Source organism: Sorghum bicolor, chromosome 4, assembly GCF_000003195.3.
Source record: "Sorghum bicolor cultivar BTx623 chromosome 4, Sorghum_bicolor_NCBIv3, whole genome shotgun sequence".
Lineage (NCBI taxonomy): Eukaryota > Viridiplantae > Streptophyta > Magnoliopsida > Poales > Poaceae > Sorghum > Sorghum bicolor.
Window position 1 is genome coordinate 46,637,445 of NC_012873.2, and position 21,944 is coordinate 46,659,388.

Below are 21,944 nucleotides of genomic sequence, written 5' to 3' on the forward strand. Positions count from 1 at the left end.
CAAAATAGATGGCGATGGCGCTCTTGTGCGTAGTACCTGACGCATCCGACGCCTTGTAACCGTGAACTTCATCGTTTAAATGATCATTGGAGATCAACGAGTTACGTTTAACTGAGGACTCGTGGCAGCCATCTGTGGACCTGTCAGGGGACCGTCGGACGCTGAGACCGTGTCCGACGCCCTGCGTCGGAGCGTTCAACGCCCCCAACAGGGCAAGCCCCAAGAGCCTAATGGCTCTATTTGTTGAGAGGGCTTATAAATATATTTTGGCCGGCTTAGGGCTCACTCTCTTGACACTTTGACATACTTGGCATCCTTGTGAGCCTAAGCATACACCTCTTACTCATCTTCTTCATAGATTAACCATCTTTCTGAGATTGGAGAGTGATTCAAAGTGCATTTGCATGAGCGATCACATCTAGTGGCACTTGGGGATCGTTTGAGCTGTGGTTTTTTTATTACTCTTGGTGGTTGTAGCCACCTAGATGGCTTGGAGTAGCGAAGGAGAATTGGCACACGTTGGTGATTGTTCGTGGCCATCTCCCGATGATTGTGAGGGGGCTTGTATCTTCCCCGACGGAGAGCCAAAAGGTAACTCTAGTAAAGTGTCTGTGTCATTGAGTTACCTCACTTGTGGGTAGGTTCTTGCGGTGTTCTAGTGGGGATGAGGTTCGTGCAACACCTCTTAGCCGCGAAACCACCAAGTGTTGGTCGACATAATAGGGACTACCTTGCCGCCAAGCATGTGAACCTCGAGAGAAAAATCGGTGTCTCAATTGTGATTGTTTGGCATTCCCTCGATGATTATTCATTTGTATATTGGTGATTGATTCATCCTCTATGAGATGGTATAAAGTTCATAACCTCTCTTTTACATTCTAGTAAAGTAGTGTAATTAAGTTTACTTGCTAGTTTTTCCTTGTGTAGCTTAGTTCACTAGTGTAGCTTGTAGTGACATATAGCCTTTGTGTGCTTACTGAACATAGCAACTAGAACTGTTAGATAGGTGGCTTGTGACCCCTTGTAGAACTAGAGCAAGATTGCATTACGCCTTTTGTTGTAGTAATCTTTGCTCTAGTGCTTTGTAGAATTTTTAAATAGGCTATTCAACCCCCCCTTTAACCATATTAGGACCTAGCATGCCAACTCTTAGTATTTTTTCAACCAACTAGTGAATTTATAGTAATATTGCGCTACTCTAAGAAGACGATTGTAGCATCCAAAAGACATAAGAAATTATACTAGTTTAGGCCAAAGCCCTACATCCAGTCTCAGAGAAGATAGAGTGTGTGTTCCTCGGTTGATTGCTCTGAAGTTCTCATACTGGGGGTATACAAGAAAGGTGAAAGAGGTAGGAGAGTGGAGAGGGAGTGCCTGAATGAAGCTTCAATTCATCTATTCGTTGTCCACATGGAAGGATGCCCTAGCTGCCCATATATAGAGTCCAGGGCTAGGGCGCATATAGAGAGATAGGTTCTCCTGACCCCATGGTTGTGAGCTTAAGGGAGGGAGAAATCTAGTAAACTTAGGCCTTGTTTAGTTCCTAAAAAATTTCAAGATTCTCCGTCACATCGAATCTTGTGACACATGCATGAAATACTAAATGTAGATAAAAATAAATACTAATTACACAGTTTACCTGTAATTCGCGAGATGAATCTTTTGACTCTAGTTAGTCCATGATTGGACAATATTTGTCACAAACAAACGAAAGTGCTACAGTAGCCAAAACCAAATTTTTTTCGTCATGCTAATTACTCGCGAAGAACTTGACCTCCCCGTTTTTCGTCAAGCTAATTACTCGTAAACTAGACAACCTAGGTTTTGGGCCCCGGCATCAATCTAAAGATCTCCGTTGATCCTGATGGTAGAAAGAAGCTGGCTGACAGTGGCCGAGGAGCCCTGAAGCAGCGTGCATTGCTCTCTTTCCATAACTCCCATGCAACTAGGGCGAACAGCGTGTCGGCTCCTTTACGCTTTTCTCCGTGCCATCTGTGCCTCCAGCGCTCCGACCATTCCAGTAGGCTATCAGCTCCGATCTATGACGCATCGGCACCAAGTATAGTCAAGATGTTCCACCAGATTTGTCTCGAGAGCGAACATGAGGCGATGATATGGTCAATGGTTTCTGGCTCCTGGTCACAAAGGTAGCAGCGGTCTACTGCCTCAAGCCCATGTCAGCGTCTTCTGTCTGCCGTCCAGTGGCGTCTCCTGATGGCGAGCCATAGGAATATTTTGACCCGTAGCGGTGCCCATGTTCCCCAGATCATAGGGCAGCCGTAGACCGGGTTAGCAGCCGTAAAAAGCGCACGGTAGGCTAACTTGGAAGAGTATGTCCCATCTGCTGTCCAGCGCCAAATGAGTTTGTCTTCGCCTTCTCCTAAGGTTATTGTGGTCAGGATGTCCCACAATCTTAGGTACTCCATTATGGCTGGAACGGTGATCCCCCCCGTTATTTGGCGTATCCATGATCGGTTCTCCATGGCCGCCGCGACGGATGTTTCCTTGATGTCTCTTCGGCTGACGAACTCCAGCAGGGCCGGTGCAATGTCTTTCACAGCTTTGCCCTAGATCCAGCGATCGGTCCAAAAAGGTGTGGTCTGCCCGTTGCCAATCACAGTGAACGTGGAGGCGTCGAAGAAGGCGGACACCTCCCTGGACGCCGCGATGGGCAGCTGTGCCCAGGCTCTAGTGTCGTCGGTCTTCTTGAGCCAAAGCCACCGGGCCTGCAGGGCGATGGACGCGAGCCGTAGGTTGGGGACGCCAAGGCCTCTAAGATCGGTCGGCCGGCAAATGACAGGCCAAGCAACCGCGCATTTCCCCCTTACTGATCCCTCCTTTCCTGTCCAAAGGAATAGATCCCGTTAATCTCTTGGATCGCCCACGGTGGCAGCCCGTCTGCAATAATGGTGAGATGGGGATCACGGAGAGAATGGATTTGATCCAAACAAGTCGGCCGCTCTTGGTCAGGAGTGGGCCATGACAGCTTGGTAGCCTCCTGTTGATTGCATCAACAGCCGCCTGAATCCGTGCTCTGGGGATCTTCTTGGTGCTGAGCGGCAGGCCGAGGTATGTGATGGGAAACTGTGTTGATTGGCACCCAAGAATTTCCTGCAGCTGTGGCAAGTTGTCGTTCGGAACATGGATCAGCGTGATGGAACACTTGGTGAGGTTGGTCCTCAGGCCGGATGCCTCTCCAAAGATGCTAAGGATTTCCTTGATCGCTGTTGCATCGTCCGCGTGCGGGTGTAGGAAGATAATCACGTCATCGGCTTAGATGCCGCAGTGGTGCTTGATGGCGAGGGATTGCTGTGGCCTGAGAAGCCAGTCATCCACCGCCACCTTTAGGAGCCTAGCGAACACCTCCATTGCGATGATCAACAGCATCAGGGATAGAGAGTCTCCCTGGCGTACTCCGCGCATATGACGGATGGGTCTGCCTGGCGTCCCGTTTAGCAGTATGCGGGAAGAGGCCGATGATAGCAGCGTGGTCGTCCATCTGCGCCAGCGATCCCCAAATCCGAATGCCCTTAGGGTGTCAAGCAGGAACGGCCAAGCGACGGTGTCGAACGCTTTTGATATGTCAAGTTTGAGAAGTGCCATTGGGGTGTTGTTCTTTTTTAGGTAGATCGGTGCCCGTTGGACAAATTTAAAATTGTCGTGAATTGTTCTTCCTTGTATGAAGGCATTCTGGTTGGGCGATACCAACTGAAACGACCTAGATTTTTCCAAAAAGGGAAAAATCCACAGATTCGAATTATAATGTGATAATTCAAAAATTGAACCATCTCATTATCATATATCAGTCATTATCATAGTCATACATCGTGAGAAACAAAATTACAACACATTTACTTTACAAATCTTGGTCAACAAGCCTATTACATCGTTTTTCTAACGGAAACACACACGGGTCTTTATCAGAGTCGATGTAGCGCGTCAGCGGTGAAGGCTCCTCCTTCACGGCAATCATCAGAGTCGGCGTAGTTTATCAGCGGGCGTAGTCTTCATCTTTGAACCAAACTTGAGCGCAGGAATGAGACCACCTAATCCTTCTATTCTCCGTAGTTATCATCATAGGCCACGTTCAAAACCTGCTAAACAATTTTCAGTACGATTTGTACTGGCCACTGGCTCCCACCCTATGCTTTTGCGTAAGCTTTGTGGTAAGTGGAATGCAAAGGGTAGATCAAGAGGCCTATATATATGGCTGTAGTTTTTCCTATGCAAGTTCATCAATATTTAATAATAATAATTCCTCAGGTTTTAAAATCATCTCAACCACACGTCCATCCATCGATCCATCCATCACACACATCTCACCACACTCTCACTCTCTAGGCGGCAAGTACGACTCCTGCTCGTGCCTTGCCTCAACGGCCAACGCCGGATCCAACACAAACCTAGGGGAAGGTAGAAAGGACTCCTCTCTCTAGTCAAGTGAAGCTGTACTTAGGAAAGGTCCATAGCCGACGAGTCGGCATATGTATCGATCGATCAACCAAAACTCTGCAGAGGTTTGCACTAACCACAAGATCACCATCATCGACGAAGGCCCTCGTCTAGGCTGATTCCGGGCTGTCTTCCAACTAAACACGATGCCACCCTACCACTCAGAACTGGGACCATACCGGAGTACCACCGGTACGCTGAGACTGTGAGGCAAAGTACCGGGCCCCAAAGGTCACTATGCTGTCTTAGGAGGGTGTGGGTCCTCACGCCCGTACCTCCCTACACTATCTGCTAACAACCTAGTAGTAGTGGCACCGCCCTAGCTGGTCGTACATCCGTCTCCTCCCCATAAGAGTGAGTGGGGTGCAAGGCTTCCTAAGACCCGGTCCACAGAACATATCAGTCCTTAGGGTGACCAAACAGGACATATTCACAAGGGGCCAACCGATGCCCGGCTCGACGGGACATCCGATTACCCCGTGCTAAACAGCACCTCCCATCCCGGTGCTTCGTCCCACGAAGACACTCCACTCCGGGACCTCTCCCTGTCACATGTACCCGCCACAGGTATCTCTCGTGGGGAACGCCCAGGTAGCGCACCCCGACAAGACTTGTCCCAAGACTCATCGTAAATCCTGCTCGGTCGACTCAACCCTCACCACACACCCAAGACACACGCCAAGATCTCCCCAAATCCATTATCATCTCATTATCCAGTTATCGGCACCACGTGCCTTATCCACTCACATCCAATCTCCCACATTGCATCACATCACAGATATAATGCGTAGTAGAAGCAGTAGCAAGTAGTATGCAGCTTCTAACCTAACAGCGGGTGTGCGAGGGTTATAGGTTACAACAAGGCAATGGCTCACAAGCATTTCTACCATGCAAACTATCTCAGTTCATTTGCATAAAAGTAAAGCACTAGCATCTATAGTATTGCGTGTCTAATAGGATTCTACGAGGTTGGGTGGGACGTGGCACCTGTTGAATGTCAGTTCCAAGATCCACAGTGCACTTGTAGTTGTTCTCATCCGAGATCCTCCTTTCCGCGTGTCCTCCCTCCAACGGGTCCCGATCCGATCAACGCTAACCCCGAAGCAACTACCTTGTAAGTGACAAACTAGGCGAAACAATCAGACCACTAGACCTAGAAGGACTGCGAAAAGAGGCGATAGAACACTGAAGAACAACTACATTAAGAGAGCATCGAAATGATAACGGCTTAGCCCTCTCGGCGGATGTCCGATCCCTGGGCTAAAAGAATAGGAATGGTTGTTCACTAAGTACAAGTCAGAGTCTTAGCCTAGCCGGTACTTCTCGGGTCGACTTGAGTCAACCTGTACGGCTTTAATAAATTGCTTAGACTCTAACTCATTCTAAGCAAACACCACAGCTTACGGTCTTTCGATCCAAGCGTCACAGAGACTGACGAGAACCAAACTGTTGTAAGCACAAGAGATTCGGATCTCTCTCAACTCATACGCCATTATGATTGACGAGAGTCAAGAGAGGGTGGAACAAAGAGAGAAGAAAAGGGAAGTGGTCTATTCCTTCCAATCCACCCGCCATGGTAAGAGACGGGGAATCAGAGAGAGTGACACACAAGTACACGAGTGCTCAAACTACTTGTAGGGTACCACAACCTAGAAGCACTAAATGCACTAAGACATCTCTAGGGTTCTTAGCACTGCGGTTGTCACCACGAGAACCAAAGAAATGCTACGGTCGAATAGGTACAAGCATACAAGAGTTTAAGCACGAAGAACCAAAAAGACAAGAAAAGACACGGGCTTCACTTTCCATTGATCCGCTCGCCAAAGCAACAGCGGGAATCGCAGAACTGGAAACAAAACATCGAACAAGCAAAAGGGGCTCAATCCACATCTTACTGGATCGACGGGGATTCAGAACAAGAGAGAAGAAGAACGAAATCACACTCTTTCAACCAACACGCCATAGAACGAAATACGGTTGGTTAAAAGAGATACGACCCCACAATCTACTCCAACTCATAACACTTCACGACCTAGGTGCTTCTGAATCGGCACAAGGTCATTCCTATAGTTCCAGACGATGCAGTTGTCATCGCGGGAACTAGGGGAAATGCCCGGGTCTAGGTGGCATAAGCATACGAGACACATAAGATAATCGTGGAAAAAAAATAGTTAAAGCCCGATGGTCATGGCGAGGCAAACTCGCGTCCATGAGCTTCACCTAACGAGTTGGCTTCCGACTGTCCCACAAAGGTTGTCCCCTAATTCGTATCCCACTAGACAAGAGCATGAAGGTCTCGAATGGTGCGGGTAAGATCCGCGTCGATAACGACATCGAGTCCACGATGGCCATGTCCGAGGGACGAGAATAGAAGCTAATGAGCGTAGCATGACGAAGTCAACTAAACACGGGGAAATGAGTTACGCTCGGCATCGCGATCACGGCGGGACGAACCCACGATCGAAATAGTCGAACGCACTACCATTTCCCTAACCGGCTCGAAGGCTCGGTCCAATGACAAATAACACAAGATCAACGACAACACGAGAGAAGGGACATGCTTGGCATTACGGTCATGGCGAGACAAACTCGCGATCGCAACGTCCAAACACATCACTCTCTCAACCGGCTCGACGGCACGGTCCACAGACAACGACAAACACGCAAGGAATCACGACTCGATCATTAATAACACAAGGGCACTATAACAACCCAGAGTAGCACATTTCCAATAGCACAAGATAGAGAGATGGATAAATAAACCGGCACGAAGGCACGGCACAGGCATGGATATAGATAAATCATGTGAAAGGTGTACGGCAAGTATGAACGATGATAGAAAGGTGTACAAAAGCAAAAGGGGTTTTTCGTCGGCGTCGACTAGGGTTCGACCTTGGTGGCGAGGACGATGCTCGATGACGTGCTGTCGAGGCAGGGCACCGCTGTTGCTGCTTGAGGCTATAGCTCATTGAAGTGGGGCGGCATGGTGGTTCGCTGCGTTCTCGGCTCTGGCAAGGGGAAGTGCTGCTGCTGCTGTGCGTTCCAGTTGCGGCTTCACTGCAGTGATGGGAAACCTCGGCACAAAGGCTGGCCGTCAGACAAGCACGGTGACACGGTTATTTATCAGAGGAAGGAGAAAAGGGGTGGCTCACCGATAGCAGAGCTGTAGCACTGTGATGGTGGAGTTTTCTATGTTAGCAGCTTGGCGTACCACTGATTGTTCCCGGTCATCTGGGTCGGCATCGAGGCGTTTTGGTGATGAACGGCGCGAGGACGAGATAGCAGGGTGACCGTGGTCACCGCGTCCAGCGTAGCACAGCCAGGGTGACGACGTCGCGGTCCCAAAGGAGGCACGACTTCGGCCTGGATGCAGCAAGTCCATGGCCTTGGGCTTGGGGGCGAGGCCGGGGCTGTGGACGCCGCGTGCAGCTCGGCGTGGCTGCCGTGACGTGGTGGCGAGGGTGCGGACGTCGCGGGCTCCTGGTGACCGTGGCGGGGACGCGGACGAAGCTCGGCGCGGCGGTGTTTGGCGAAGCTCCTGCTCGGCGATGGGGTCGCGGGTGCGTCGGGGCGAGGGCGAGGGACTCCGATGGCGTGGTCGAGCTCCAGGAGACGGCGAGGCATGAGAGAGGGTGCTGGTGGAGCTTGTCGTCGTGGCTCAGTCTCGGCGTTGCGGCGGCTCGGCGAGGTCGTGCACAGGAGCTCGACGCGGCGGGAGGCTCCGGTGCGAGGACGGCGCGGCACGGTCGCGGTCGGGGCGCTCGGGCGCCGTGGCGACGTCGCACCATGACGCCGACCAGGACGAAACCGAGCTCGATGAAGGGGCGCGCTGGTGCAGGGGCTTGGTGCGCGGCGTCGATGGGTCTGAGGCGAGGCGCTCAATGAGGGTGCGGAGCTCCTGCTCGGTGTCGAGGTCGTGGTCACGGGCGAGGGACGGAGCTTCGGGTCGGCTATGGCGGCGGCGGCGTAGGGAAGAAGAAAGGCGAGCGGCTGCTGCCGCTTTTATAGCGCGGGCGCTAGGGCTCCAGGGACGCTGTGGCCATCCTCGGCTTCCGCGCCCACCTAGGGACGCGTGGCGCACATCCCAGAGGGGCACGGAGGCCAGGGCGTGGCGTCGGGGCGCGCGCGTCATGGGCATCGGGGCGCTGGGGTGCGGCGTCTCAGGCGGCGACGGCTGCACCTGGCTGGGGTTGGGAGTGCCCAGCTAGGGTTGCTGGTTGGAAGAGGCAGGGGCGGCTTGGGCCTTGGCTGCTGCGCGGGCCGAGGGAAGAGCTGGGCCTCGGGCCGGGGCGAGGCAGGGGAGGGGAGCGGGCCGCAGGCAGGTAGCTGGGCCATGGCTAGGGAAGGGTGGCTGGTTGGGCCAGAGCATGAGCTGGGCTGGCGAGTTGGAGGGGGAGGAGGGGGAAAGGAATCCTGGCCCAAGAGAGGAAGGAAGGCCTTTCCATTTTTGGATTAAACACAAAGGAATGACACAAGAGGAGTTGGGAGAGATTCGTCTGAGATCGAAGATGAATCCAAAGAGGGGATTTAAGAAGGGAACCAAGCAGGTGAGAAAGATCACAAAGGGTTAGAAAGGAGTTCGGAAAGAATTCAAAGGAGTTTGAGACGTACTCCAACGAAAAGGTTGAGAAGGGATTCGCTTCGCCTTTGAGATAGGCTCAACGAAAATTCGGGAAGACTTGCTACAGATTTGTGCACTCCAAAAGAAACTCAAAACCCTAAACAAGACCCAACTCAAGATGACTCACGAACAAAGGCACTCGCCTACAAGCAATTCTATATGAATGCAACGGTTTGTTAGCAGGTTAGGATCGAGTTTAACCTCGAAACTATATGATTCACACAATTACAGGAAAAATTTTAAAAAGCTCGTATTTTTGGTTTTTGTAAAAATCCGGGATGTTACAGTCCACCCACCTTACAGGAATCTCGTCCCCGAGATTTAGGCGTTGCTCGGTCGGTGAAGAAACAAGGGTGTCGTTCCCAAAGCTTTTCCTACTTCTGAGTTGTTTCACTTTCGGTATGGTCGCTCCACAAGCATTTTCCAAAAATGGAGTTAGTCATGATCCGAGTGTATCCAAAGCTCACTCGCGGGTGCTGGGTATCCAAATTCTTACAACAAGGCGATGGGTATCCAAGAATCGAACCGGGCTTAGGAACATCTGGCTCTCGAATTTGAGACCATTGTTAGTTGGCCTAGATCATTGTGCTCAAACCTTCTTGTTCACTTGCTTGATACTCTCCCAAGGAGTGGCATCTGGTCCAAAGAGTGCATGGTGGGCTTAAACTTAGCTAGTGTTGTTGGCTTTCAATAGCTGTTTCTCATGCATTACTCTTTGCAAAAAGCTTTTGAAAGGAGGGATTTTCAGAAAACAGATTTCATAAATGGAGTGAAAGCGGTTTTACAAAGTCAAAGGTTTTTTTTTGACTTCAAATTGAAGAGAGCTTTTGAAGAGGGTTGAAATTGATGCAAGTTTTGAAAACCGAATCTTTTTTTTTTGAGTGATTTCAATCAGGAGGTTTGAAACTCATTTATTTTATTATTATTTTTTTTAAAAATTTTAATAACTTTTTTTTTACACAAGGTATTGCTTTTTTTTGAGTCAAACAAACTAGTTTTGAAAATGACAAGAAATCATTTCTCATTTTGAAAGATAAAGCTTTCTCAACCAAATCTTGTTTTTCAACATTTTTTTTAAAAACTTGTAAGTTCTTTCTATTTTTGCTAAAATTTTTCTTTGAAAGGTTGCAACAAAATCTTTTCGCAACAATTTCCTTTAGTTAATAAATCAGTTTGGATTTTTTTAAAGGTAAGGTTGATTTTTGAAAGGAATTTGGCTCTCGAGGTAAAATCAAAGGCCTTTAAAACAAAACTGAGCCAAAATCTTTGGTTGAAAATCCACTTTGTTGATGAAAAAGCAAAACTTTTGATTTTCAGAAGAGGGCTGGTAACACCTTTTGAAAGATAACTTATTTTTAAATAGTTTCATAAATAGCTTTTGCATAAAGTTGAGTTGAGAAAAGGGTTAAAATGGCTTTCTTTGTGAAAACGAAAGATATTGAGAGAGTTTTGAAACACTTTTCCTTTTGAAACCAAGATGCTTTTGTAAAAGAGGGAAACTTTTTCAACCAAAAGGAGGGGTAATTTTGAAGACAAGTTTAGTTGGAAGCCAAAAAGCGTTTTGAAATAGATGTGCAAGACATGATGCAACAGCTTTACCTTACTTTTAACTTGGTTAGTCAAGGTCACTTATCTAATCTCGGGACGGTCTTGGGTTTAGCCAGCTAGATTGGATGGAATCTAGAGTCTTACTCGCATAAAACATGTTCTATGACCTACAATCAGACAATAAGAAGCAGAAGAAACACAACAACATAAAATCCAAGCACTCAAACAGCATTACAACTCCTAATGCATAGTGTTGACTTGAGGTGACTCACAGACCTTCAAAGTCTCACACGACTATCGATCTAGCGTGGGCGGGTATGGGAAAGATTCCAGCGGTCAACTTTATGAAACAGGGAGGTCAGTTAGTAGCAGAATTCAAGGCGGAGGGGGAAAACAAGTGTTAGCGTTTATAACTCTACAAAAGATAGAATGTTTGGCTTCTAATCTAGTGTTTGGTCCTAAAGGTCTCGTCCTAGGGTCAAGTATGGCTCTGATACCAACTGAAACGACCTAGATTTTTCCAAAAAGGGAAAAATCCACAGATTCGAATTATAATGTGATAATTCAAAAATTGAACTATCTCATTATCATATATCAGTCGTTATCATAGTCATACATCGTGAGAAACAAAATTACAACACATTTACTTTACAAATCATGGTCAACAAGCCTATTACATCGTTTTTCTAGCGGAAACACACACGGGTCTTTATCAGAGTCGATGTAGCGCGTCAGCGGTGAAGGCTCCTCCTTCACGGGCAATCATCAGAGTCGGCGTAGTTTATCAGCGGGCGTAGTCTTCATCTTTGAACCAAACTTGAGCGCAGGAACGAGACCACCTAATCCTTCTATTCTCCATAGTTATCATCATAGGCCACGTTCAAAACCTACTAAACAATTTTCAGTACGATTTGTACTGGCCACTGGCTCCCACCCTATGCTTTTGCGTAAGCTTTGTGGTATGTGGAATGCAAATGGTAGATCAAGAGGCCTATATATATGGCTGTAGTTTTTCCTATGCAAGTTCATCAATATTTAATAATAATAATTCCTCAGGTTTTAAAATCATCTCAACCACATGTCCATCCATCGATCCATCCATCACACACATCTCACCACACTCTCACTCTCTAGGCGGCAAGTACGACTCCTGCTCGTGCCTTGCCTCAACGGCCAACGCCGGATCCAACACAAACCCAGGGGAAGGTAGAAAGGACTCCTCTCTCTAGTCAAGTGAAGCTGTACTTAGGAAAGGTCCATAGCCGACGAGTCGGCATATGTATCGATCGATCAACCAAAACTCTACAGAGGTTTGCACTAACCACAAGATCACCATCATCGACGAAGGCCCTCGTCTAGGCTGATTCCGGGCTGTCTTCCAACTAAACACGATGCCACCCTACCACTCAGAACTGGGACCATACCGGCGTACCACCGGTACGCTGAGACTGTGAGGCGTAGTACCGGGCCCCAAAGGTCACTACGCTGTCTTAGGAGGGTGTGGGTCCTCACGCCCGTACCTCCCTACACTATCCGATAACAACCTAGTAGTAGTGGCACCGCCCTAGCTGGTCGTACATCCGTCTCCTCCCCATAGGAGCGAGTGGGATGCAAGGCTTCCTAAGACCCGGTCCACATAACATATCAGTCCTTAGGGTGACCAAACAGGACATCTTCACAAGGGGCCAACCGATGCCCAGCTCGATGGGACATCCGATTACCCCGTGCTAAACAGCACCTCCCAACCCGGTGCTTCGTCCCACGAAGACACTCCACTCCGGGACCTCTCCCTGTCACATGTACCCGCCACAGGTATCTCTCGTGGGGAACGCCCAGGTAGCGCTCCCCGGCAAGACTTGTCCCAAGACTCGTCGTAAATCCTGCTCGGTCGACTCAACCCTCACCACACACCCAAGACACACGCCAAGATCTCCCCAAATCCATTATCATCTCATTATCCAGTTATCGGCACCACGTGCCTTATCCACTCACATCCAATCTCCCACATTGCATCACATCACAGATATAATGCGTAGTAGAAGCAGTAGCAAGTAGTATGCAGCTTCTAACCTAACAGCGGGTGTGCGAGGGTTATAGGTTACAACAAGTCAATGGCTCACAAGCATTTCTACCATGCAACCTATCTCAGTTCATTTGCATAAAAGTAAAGCACTAGCATCTATAGTATTGCATGTCTAATAGGATTCTACGAGGTTGGGTGGGACGTGGCACCTGTTGAATGTCAGTTCCAAGATCCACAGTGCACTTGTAGTTGTTCTCATCCGAGATCCTCTTTTCCGCGTGTCCTCCCTCCAACGGGTCCTGATCCGATCAACGCTAACCCCGAAGCAACTACCTTGTAAGTGACAAACAAGGCGAAACAATCAGACCACTAGACCTAGAAGGACTGCGAAAAGAGGCGATAGAACACTGAAGAACAACTACACTAAGAGAGCATCGAAATGATAACGGCTTAGCCCTCTCGGCGGATGTCCGATCCCTGGGCTCAAAGAATAGGAATGGTTCTTCACTAAGTACAAGTCAGAGTCTTAGCCTAGCCGGTACTTCCCGGGTCGACTTGAGTCAACCTGTACGGCTTTAATAAATTGCTTAGACTCTAACTCATTCTAAGCAAACACCACAGCTTACGGTCTTTCGATCCAAGCGTCACAGAGACTGACGAGAACCAAACTGTTGTAAGCACAAGAGATTCGGATCTCTCTCAACTCATATGCCATTATGATTGACGAGAGTCAAGAGAGGGTGGAACAAAGAGAGAAGAAAAGGGAAGTGGTCTATTCCTTCCAATCCACCCGCCATGGTAAGAGACGGGGAATCAGAGAGAGTGACACACAAGTACACGAGTGCTCAAACTACTTGTAGGGTACCACAACCTAGGTGCACTAAATGCACTAAGACATCTCTAGGGTTCTTAGCAGTGCGGTTGTCACCACGAGAACCAAAGAAATGCTACGGTCGAATAGGTACAAGCATACAAGAGTTTAAGCACGAAGAACCAAAAAGACAAGAAAAGACACGGGCTTCACTTTCCATTGATCCGCTCGCCAAAGCAACAGCGGGAATCGCAGAACTGGAAACAAAACATCGAACAAGCAAAAGGGGCTCAATCCACATCTTACTGGATCGATGGGGATTCAGAACAAGAGAGAAGAAGAACGAAATCACACTCTTTCAACCAACACGCCATAGAACGAAATACGGTTGGTTAAAAGAGATACGACCCCACAATCTACTCCAACTCATAACACTTCACGACCTAGGTGCTTCTGAATCGGCACAAGGTCATTCCTATAGTTCCAGACGATGCAGTTGTCATCGCGGGAACTAGGGGAAATGCCCGGGTCTAGGTGGCATAAGCATACGAGACACATAAGATAATCGTGGAAAAAAAATAGTTAAAGCCCGATGGTCATGGCGAGGCAAACTCGCGTCCATGAGCTTCACCTAACGAGTTGGCTTCCGACTGTCCCACAAAGGTTGTCCCCTAATTCGTATCCCACTAGACAAGAGCATGAAGGTCTCGAATGGTGCGGGTAAGATCCGCGTCGATAACGACATCGAGTCCACGATGGCCATGTCCGAGGGACGAGAATAGAAGCTAATGAGCGTAGCATGACGAAGTCAACTAAACACGGGGAAATGAGTTACGCTCGGCATCGCGATCACGGCGGGACGAACCCACGATCGAAATAGTCGAACGCACTACCATTTCCCTAACCGGCTCGAAGGCTCGGTCCAATGACAAATAACACAAGATCAACGACAACACGAGAGAAGGGACATGCTTGGCATTACGGTCATGGCGAGACAAACTCGCGATCACAACGTCCAAACACATCACTCTCTCAACCGGCTCGACGGCACGGTCCACAGACAACGACAAACACGCAAGGAATCACGACTCGATCATTAATAACACAAGGGCACTATAACAACCCAGAGTAGCACATTTTCAATAGCACAAGATAGAGAGATGGATAAATAGACTGGCACGAAGGCACGGCACAGGCATGGATATAGATAAATCATGTGAAAGGTGTACGGCAAGTATGAACGATGATAGAAAGGTGTACAAAAGCAAAAGGGGTTTTTCGTCGGCGTCGACTAGGGTTCGGCCTTGGTGGTGAGGACGATGCTCGATGACGTGCTGTCGAGGCAGGGCACCGCTGTTGCTGCTTGAGGCTATAGCTCATTGAAGTGGGGCGGCATGGTGGTTCACTGCGTTCTCGGCTCTGGCAAGGGGAAGTGCTGCTGCTACTGTGCGTTCCAGTTGCGGCTTCACTACAGTGATGGGGAACCTCGGCACAAAGGCCAGCCGTCAGACAAGCACGGTGACACGGTTATTTATCGAAGGAAGGAGAAAAGGGGTGGCTCACCGATAGCAGAGCTGTAGCACTGTGATGGTGGAGTTTTCTATGTTAGCAGCTTGGCGTGCCACTGATTGTTCCCGGTCATATGGGTCGGCATCGAGGCGGTTTGGTGATGAACGGCGCGAGGACGAGATAGCAGGGTGACCGTGGTCACCGCGTCCGGCGTCGCACAGCCAGGGTGACGACGTCGCGGTCCCAAAGGAGGCACGACTTCGGCCTGGATGCAGCAAGTCCATGGCCTTGGGCTTGGGGGCGAGGCCGGGGCTGTGGACGCCGCGTGCAGCTCGGCGTGGCTGCCGTGACGGGGTGGCGAGGGTGCGGACGTCGCGGGCTCCTGGTGACCGTGGCGGGGACGCGGACGAAGCTCGGCGCGGCGGTGCTTGGCGAAGCTCCTGCTCGGCGATGGGGTCGCGGGTGCGTCGGGGCGAGGGCGAGGGACTCCGATGGCGTGGTCGAGCTCTAGGAGACGGCGAGGCATGAGAGAGGGTGCTGGTGGAGCTTGTCGTCGTGGCTCAGTCTCGGCGTTGCGGCGGCTCGGCGAGGTCGTGCACAGGAGCTCGACGCGGCGGGAGGCTCCGGTGCGAGGACGGCGTGGCACGGTCACGGTCGGGGTGCTCGGGCGCCGTGGCGAGGTCGCACCATGACGCCGACCAGGACAAAACCGAGCTCGATGAAGGGGCGCGCTGGTGCAGGGGCTTGGTGCGCGGCGTCGATGGCTCTGGGGTGAGGCGCTCAGTGAGGGTGCGGAGCTCCTGCTCGGTGTCGAGGTCGTGGTCACGGGCGAGGGACGGAGCTTCAGGTCGGCTATGGCGGCGGCGGCGTAGGGAAGAAGAAGGGCGAGCGGCTGTTGCCGCTTTTATAGCGCGGGCGCTAGGGCTCCAGGGACGCTGCGGCCATCCTCGGCGTCCGCGCCCACCTAGGGACGCGTGGCGCACATCCCAGAGGGGCACGGAGGCCAGGGCGTGGCGTCGGGGCGCGCGCGTCGTGGGCATCGGGGCGCTGGGGTGCGGCGTCTCAGGCGGCGGCGGCTGCACCTGGCTGGGGTTGGGAGTGCCCAGCTAGGGTTGCTGGTTGGAAGAGGCAGGGGCGGCTTGGGCCTTGGCTGCTGCGCGGGCCGAGGGAAGAGCTGGGCCTCGGGCCGGGGCGAGGCAGGGGAGGGGAGCGGGCCGCAGGCAGGTAGCTGGGCCGTGGCTAGGGAAGGGTGGCTGGTTGGGCCAGAGCATGAGCTGGGCTGGCGAGTTGGAGGGGGAGGAGGGGGAAAGGAATCCTGGCCCAAGAGAGGAAGGAAGGCCTTTCCATTTTTGGATTAAACACAAAGGAATGACACAAGAGGAGTTGGGAGAGATTCGTGTGAGATCGAAGATGAATCCAAAGAGGGGATTTAAGAAGGGAACCAAGCAGGTGAGAAAGATCACAGAGGGTTAGAAAGGAGTTCGGAAAGAATTCAAAGGAGTTTGAGACGTACTCCAACGAAAAGGTTGAGAAGGGATTCGCTTCGCCTTTGAGATAGGCTCAACGAAAATTCGGGAAGACTTGCTACAGATTTGTGCACTCCAAAAGAAACTCAAAACCCTAAACAAGACCCAACTCAAGATGACTCACGAACAAAGGCACTCGCCTACAAGCAATTCTATATGAATGCAACGGTTTGTTAGCAGGTTAGGATCGAGTTTAACCTCGAAACTATATGATTCACACAATTACAGGAAAAATTTTAAAAAGCTCGTATTTTTGGTTTTTGTAAAAATCCGGGATGTTACATGATGTCTTTGAGCCTTGGCGCTAACCTTGATGCTAGGAGCTTTGAGGCTAGTTTCCCGAAACTGTGGATCATCGATATGGGTCTGTAGTCACTCGGCGTCGCGGCCCCTTGTCTCTTTGGTAACAACACAATGAAGGCATTGTTCAGCCTGTAGAATGCCCTGCAGTCCCCGAACAGCAATGCGTTCCAGGCTGCCAGCACGTCTTCCTTGATATCCGACCATGTGGCTTTGTAGAAAGCCCCGGTGAAGCCGTCCGGCCCCGGCGCCCTGTCCGCAGGCAATTCACGCACGACCCGTTCGACCTCCTCCTCGGAGAAGGGCAGGTCAAGTGCGGATAAATCCTGAGGGTAAATTCCAATGGCCTCGAAGTTGATCGTGTGGGATCCAGACCCCGGCTGTCCAAACACCCCCTTGAAATGGTCGTGAACTGCTGCCTCCATCTCGTCCTGGTTAGCACAAAAATTGCCACTTTCGTTCCTAGCCTCGTGCTTTAGCGTTGGCCTAGGTTGCTCAACTTACGCGAGCCATGGCTGCTGGGCTTATGTTAGCTTGGTTGTCGTGGGCTGCCCATGTAGCTAATAATCGAGACATGGTTAGCTTTCCCTAAGTTTATTTGTGGACTTGTAGCGCTTGTATGATTGTATTTATGGAGCACGGATTGAGATTGAGATTGACTAGTCACTACTGTAGCAAAATAGGAGTAATTAAAATGCCTGTAGCTATATGATCGTTAGGCCAATACATATATTACATCCTATATAAAGCAAATTTCCATTTCTGCATGTGAAAAGGAAGAGTAAGTGTAGAGCAATATGTAATGTACAATTTCCCATATCTAAAGGAAGTACAAAAAGAAGAAAGAATCGATTCTAGGCTGAGATATCAGTGCTGTCAGCCTCCGGGCGCCCAACAATGCCAGCGTGACCGAGCAACGCCCACAGCACGGTTATGAACTCGCCACCGTGGTAGAGCGACTTGGAGTGCGAGGTCACGTTCTCCGACGGCGCGAGGTAGAGAATGAGCTCCGCCCAGAAGTCGGCGAGCACCTTCCACAACAACGCCTCGTCGCTGACCTCCTCCACCAGCTGCCGCCCGAGCTTGGACGCCTTCCTCAGCGTCGCGTTCATGCTCCCGCCGAGGCACGTCGCGGCACGCTCGTACCTCACCACCGGCCCCGCGCAGCGCGCGAGCACCCTCACCACCTCCTCCACCACTCCCTCGTAGAGCTCCTCCGTCCACGCGCGGTGGTCCGGCAGGAGGGTCGGCTTCAGCGCCACCAGGTAGGCGCAGTAACGGGACAGCCGTGTAGCAACAACCACCAGCAGGTCGAGTTCGCTCCCCGCATCCGTGTCATCGTCGTCGTCGTCGTCGTCGAGTTTGCCACCACGGGCACGAGCTCCCTCGGAGCGCTTGAGCTCGACGAGCCTCGTGGCGAGATGCCACACGAGAATCTGCTCCGATAGGCTGTCCACGGCGTTGTCGTCGCCGGCTTTAACACGACAAGCCCAGAAGAGGTTGCCCGCGACACCGTTGCCTTGCAAGGACCGCTCGCCGTTCCCGAGCCTACCCTTGTTTGTTCTGAGCATCGCCACAATGGCGGATTTCACCGCGGCGGGCACTGCGACGGTCTTCTTCAAGATCCGGTCGACTTGCCGCGAGACGCAGCCGCAGTAGCAGAGCCGAAGCTGCAGGATGGAGACCTGGCAGAACCGGTCGTCCCATTGCTGCATGGGCCGGAGCCAGAGCAGGCGGCTGAGCTTACGACGCGCCCACGGCGACTTCCGCCACGCCGGCCGCCGCGCGTACTCGCAGATGGCGGACACCTTGATCCAGTCGGAGCAGACGTAGTTGGCGATCTCCCACCCTTCCGTGAACACGATGGAGACGATGAAGGAGACGGAGACGAGTATGTCGAGGCCAACGATGACGTGGAACGCCGTGTCGTGGTGCTGCAGGTAGTTCCGGAGGATCTGGTAGTCCACGGCGAGCGCCGTGCCGGGGTTCATCATGTCGTGCACGATGGCGCCGCCGGCCGCGAGGCAGCTGATCCACGTGGCGAGCACGAGTATTGAGTTGAGCGCCGGGAACCACCACCCGCTGGCGTAGAAGACGGTGAGCTTCGAGTAGAGGAAGTCGGCGAGGAAGGACAGCTCGGTCTCGACCACCCGGAACACCCTCTCTGGGTCTGGGCTACCACCACTACCAGCAAGGAGCCCGTCCTGCACGAATGCCATGGCACGGTGGCAGCCGGCCTCGGCGAGCGGGCAGCCGATGAACCGCCGGAGCTGCAGCTTGAAGAGGGCAAAAGAGAGGCAGAGGTCCTTGAGCTGCGGGCAGGTTGCGAGGAGGGGGTCGCCGGAGGAGGAAAGCGACCATATCCTGTCCACGGTGACGACATGCCCATGCCCCGCGTTCAGGTCGTCCGTGGACAATGACGGCGGAGCTGCTGCAGTAGCAGTAGTCCTACTCCTGTGGTCAATGTGGTACCCATGCGGCCTAGGCTTGATAGGCAGTTTCTCCTCACCCTTGACAAAGTAAGGAGGGGGCAATATTTCTAGTCCACCGCCATGGCCTGCCTGACCATGCCCATGGAGTTGCTTCATGTAGTCGGCGACGAGGTACGAGTTGAGGCCGACAGCGAACGAGTTCTTGGCGAGCTCGGCAGCGACGAGCCTGTGGATGAGCTTGAGGAGGCTGAGCACCCAGAGCCACAGCAGGACGCCGGTGAGGAGCGGGCTGCCGGCGGCACCACCACTGCTGATGATGAGGAACGCCACCCACCCCATCCTCGCCAGCTGCTCGACCGACGGCCGGAACTTGCTTCCGTTGGAGCCGCCTCTGCTGGTGATGGTCGAAGTGGAGGAGCGGGCGGTGTCGATGGTGTTGCGCAGGATCTGGAGGAAGACTGTCCAGGCAAGGAGGAGCGGGACGCGCGCTGCGTCCCACTTGGCCGCCGCGGAGACGGCGTAGGACACGAGCGGGAGGAAGAGAGTGGATGCGGACCACACGAAGAGGCGGAGTGCCGGATGACCCGAGTAGTGGCGGTAGGAGCTCAGCACAACCAGGATTGGGAGCAGGACAATGCTGGCGATGGCCGCCACCTCCATGAGCAGCAGATTCACGAGGCTGGAGGCCATGGGGGTGGCTAGCTAGTTTGTCCACCTCTCCTTGTTCGCAATGAGCAGCAAATACGGAGAGAGAGCTCTGCAGGCTTTAAAGCTAAATGACTCCGGTATATATAACAACACCGTACCTTTGTGTTTCATGCATGTGATGGCTCATGCATGGCTGACTACGACGTTGCAATGAAGGTCAGGTGGATGCATGTGAGGACTGACGAGGAGAAGGGTGGACGACAAGCCAAGTTAAAGACACGATTCTGTGTGCTACACAAAAGCAAAGCATCGCCTTTTATGATGGATCAGCGAGTACATGCAGCCAAGGGGCTATTTACCTACGTGTTGCGAAATTTAAGCTCTGGTCTAGGCTGGTTACCGTATTCCCCGAGTGCCATAAAAAGAGTCGCTATAGGCCTTGTCTAGTTGCATCTAAAATCTAAAAACTTTTTCATCACATGAAATATTATGGTAGATACATAGAGCATTAATATAGGTAAAAAACTAATTACACAGTTGCCTATAATTTGCGAGACAAATTTTTTTAATATAGTTAGTTCATGATTGGACAATAATTACCAAATATAAACGAAAGTGTTACAGTATCCAAATCCAAAAATTGAATCTAAACAAGACCTAGTTTATAAAAAAAATAAATAATGATATTTTTATAAATTTAATTAATAAAATTAAATATTAACTTCTTTAAAATAAAAATTATTTTTCTAAGAGATAGATGGAGTATATTTCAGTAGGCACCATGATATACTAGTCCAAACGCTTACCGTATATATTTCTTTAGCCACCGTGATAGTTAGTTTTTTTTCTTCTATAAACACCATGATAGTGGCTTTAGTTTCCAAAATTTTTTCAAGATTCCTCGTCACATCGAATCTTTAAACATATACATGGAGCATTAGTTATATATAAACACAAAAACTAATTGTACAGTTTGTCTAGAATTTGCAAGACGAATCTTTTGAGCCTAGTTAATCCTCAGTTGAACAATAATTATTAAATATAAACAAAAGTCCTACAGCAAAGCCAAAAGTTGTTGGGAAACAAGGCTGCCAAGCGACAGCATGCAAGCGTTGGTTCTTTGAATTTTCTGCTGACAAAAGTGTTTCACACAGTTGGATGACTGACTGATGCTTACCTTTCACTAAGGAAAACGGCTGGTTCCGTTTTCTGGCTTGTTCGGTTTATTGGGAAGGATTGAAATGGCCGCATTAAGGGATTTAGTCCCTCTCAACCTCCTTCAATCTCTTTCAATTCTCTTGGATTGAGAGTTAATCAAACAACTAATGTGGCCCATTATATTTTCATCATGTTTTTCGATCAATTCTATATCTATATCTGTTTATCTTATAATTGTAAACCTCTCTTATAAAGCTAATTTCCACTGTCAGTTTTGTCTCAATATATAAGACATTCATCATCTCACACCAAGAATAGTCTTAATATGAGTATCAAGAGAGTTTCATGGGCATCGGATAAGACATGGCATAGTTTAAATAAAGAGAGAGATGCTAAAAGTTTTATAGAATGAAATAAATTTCAGAAGGATGAATCTTGTTTACACTATTCTCAACACCTAGGAGTCTTGGAATAGGGACATGAAACCTCATAGAGAATGGCCTAATAGCCATTGTCATTCCACTAACTTCTAGCCTCTTAATGCAAGTCATCTCTACTAAACACAAGTAATATTTTTATTATATAAGAAGTGTAAAAGACATCCATTGTCGATGTTTTACCACTGATAGCCTGCCACGGGATTACTCGGGATAGATGTTCTAGCTTTAGCGTATACTAGAACTCGATGATTAACGCATCTGATAGTCGATTATGATGGTTCAGGCCCTCGAGTAATAGACGTTATGTCCAGTCGTCATTAGCCTTTGTGTTGTATTGATTGTATTGTATTGTTTGTTGTTACAAGGGGTGCCTTCAACCTCTCTTTATATCGATACAGATGGCCTGCTTATTATCCTAGATGGACTCATAAATAGTGTTCCATTTTTAATACAGAAGGTACTTTCTATAAGAATCT

The 21,944-nt window shown here is 50.3% G+C and overlaps 1 protein-coding gene across 1 annotated transcript; it reads right to left on the reverse strand.

The window, feature by feature from the left end:
* LOC8056708 lies at positions 17,533-19,948 on the reverse strand. The gene has a single exon (XM_002453812.2). The coding sequence runs from the start codon at positions 19,910-19,912 to the stop codon at positions 17,645-17,647; it is 2,268 nt and encodes a 755-aa protein (XP_002453857.1). The 5' UTR covers positions 19,913-19,948; the 3' UTR covers positions 17,533-17,644.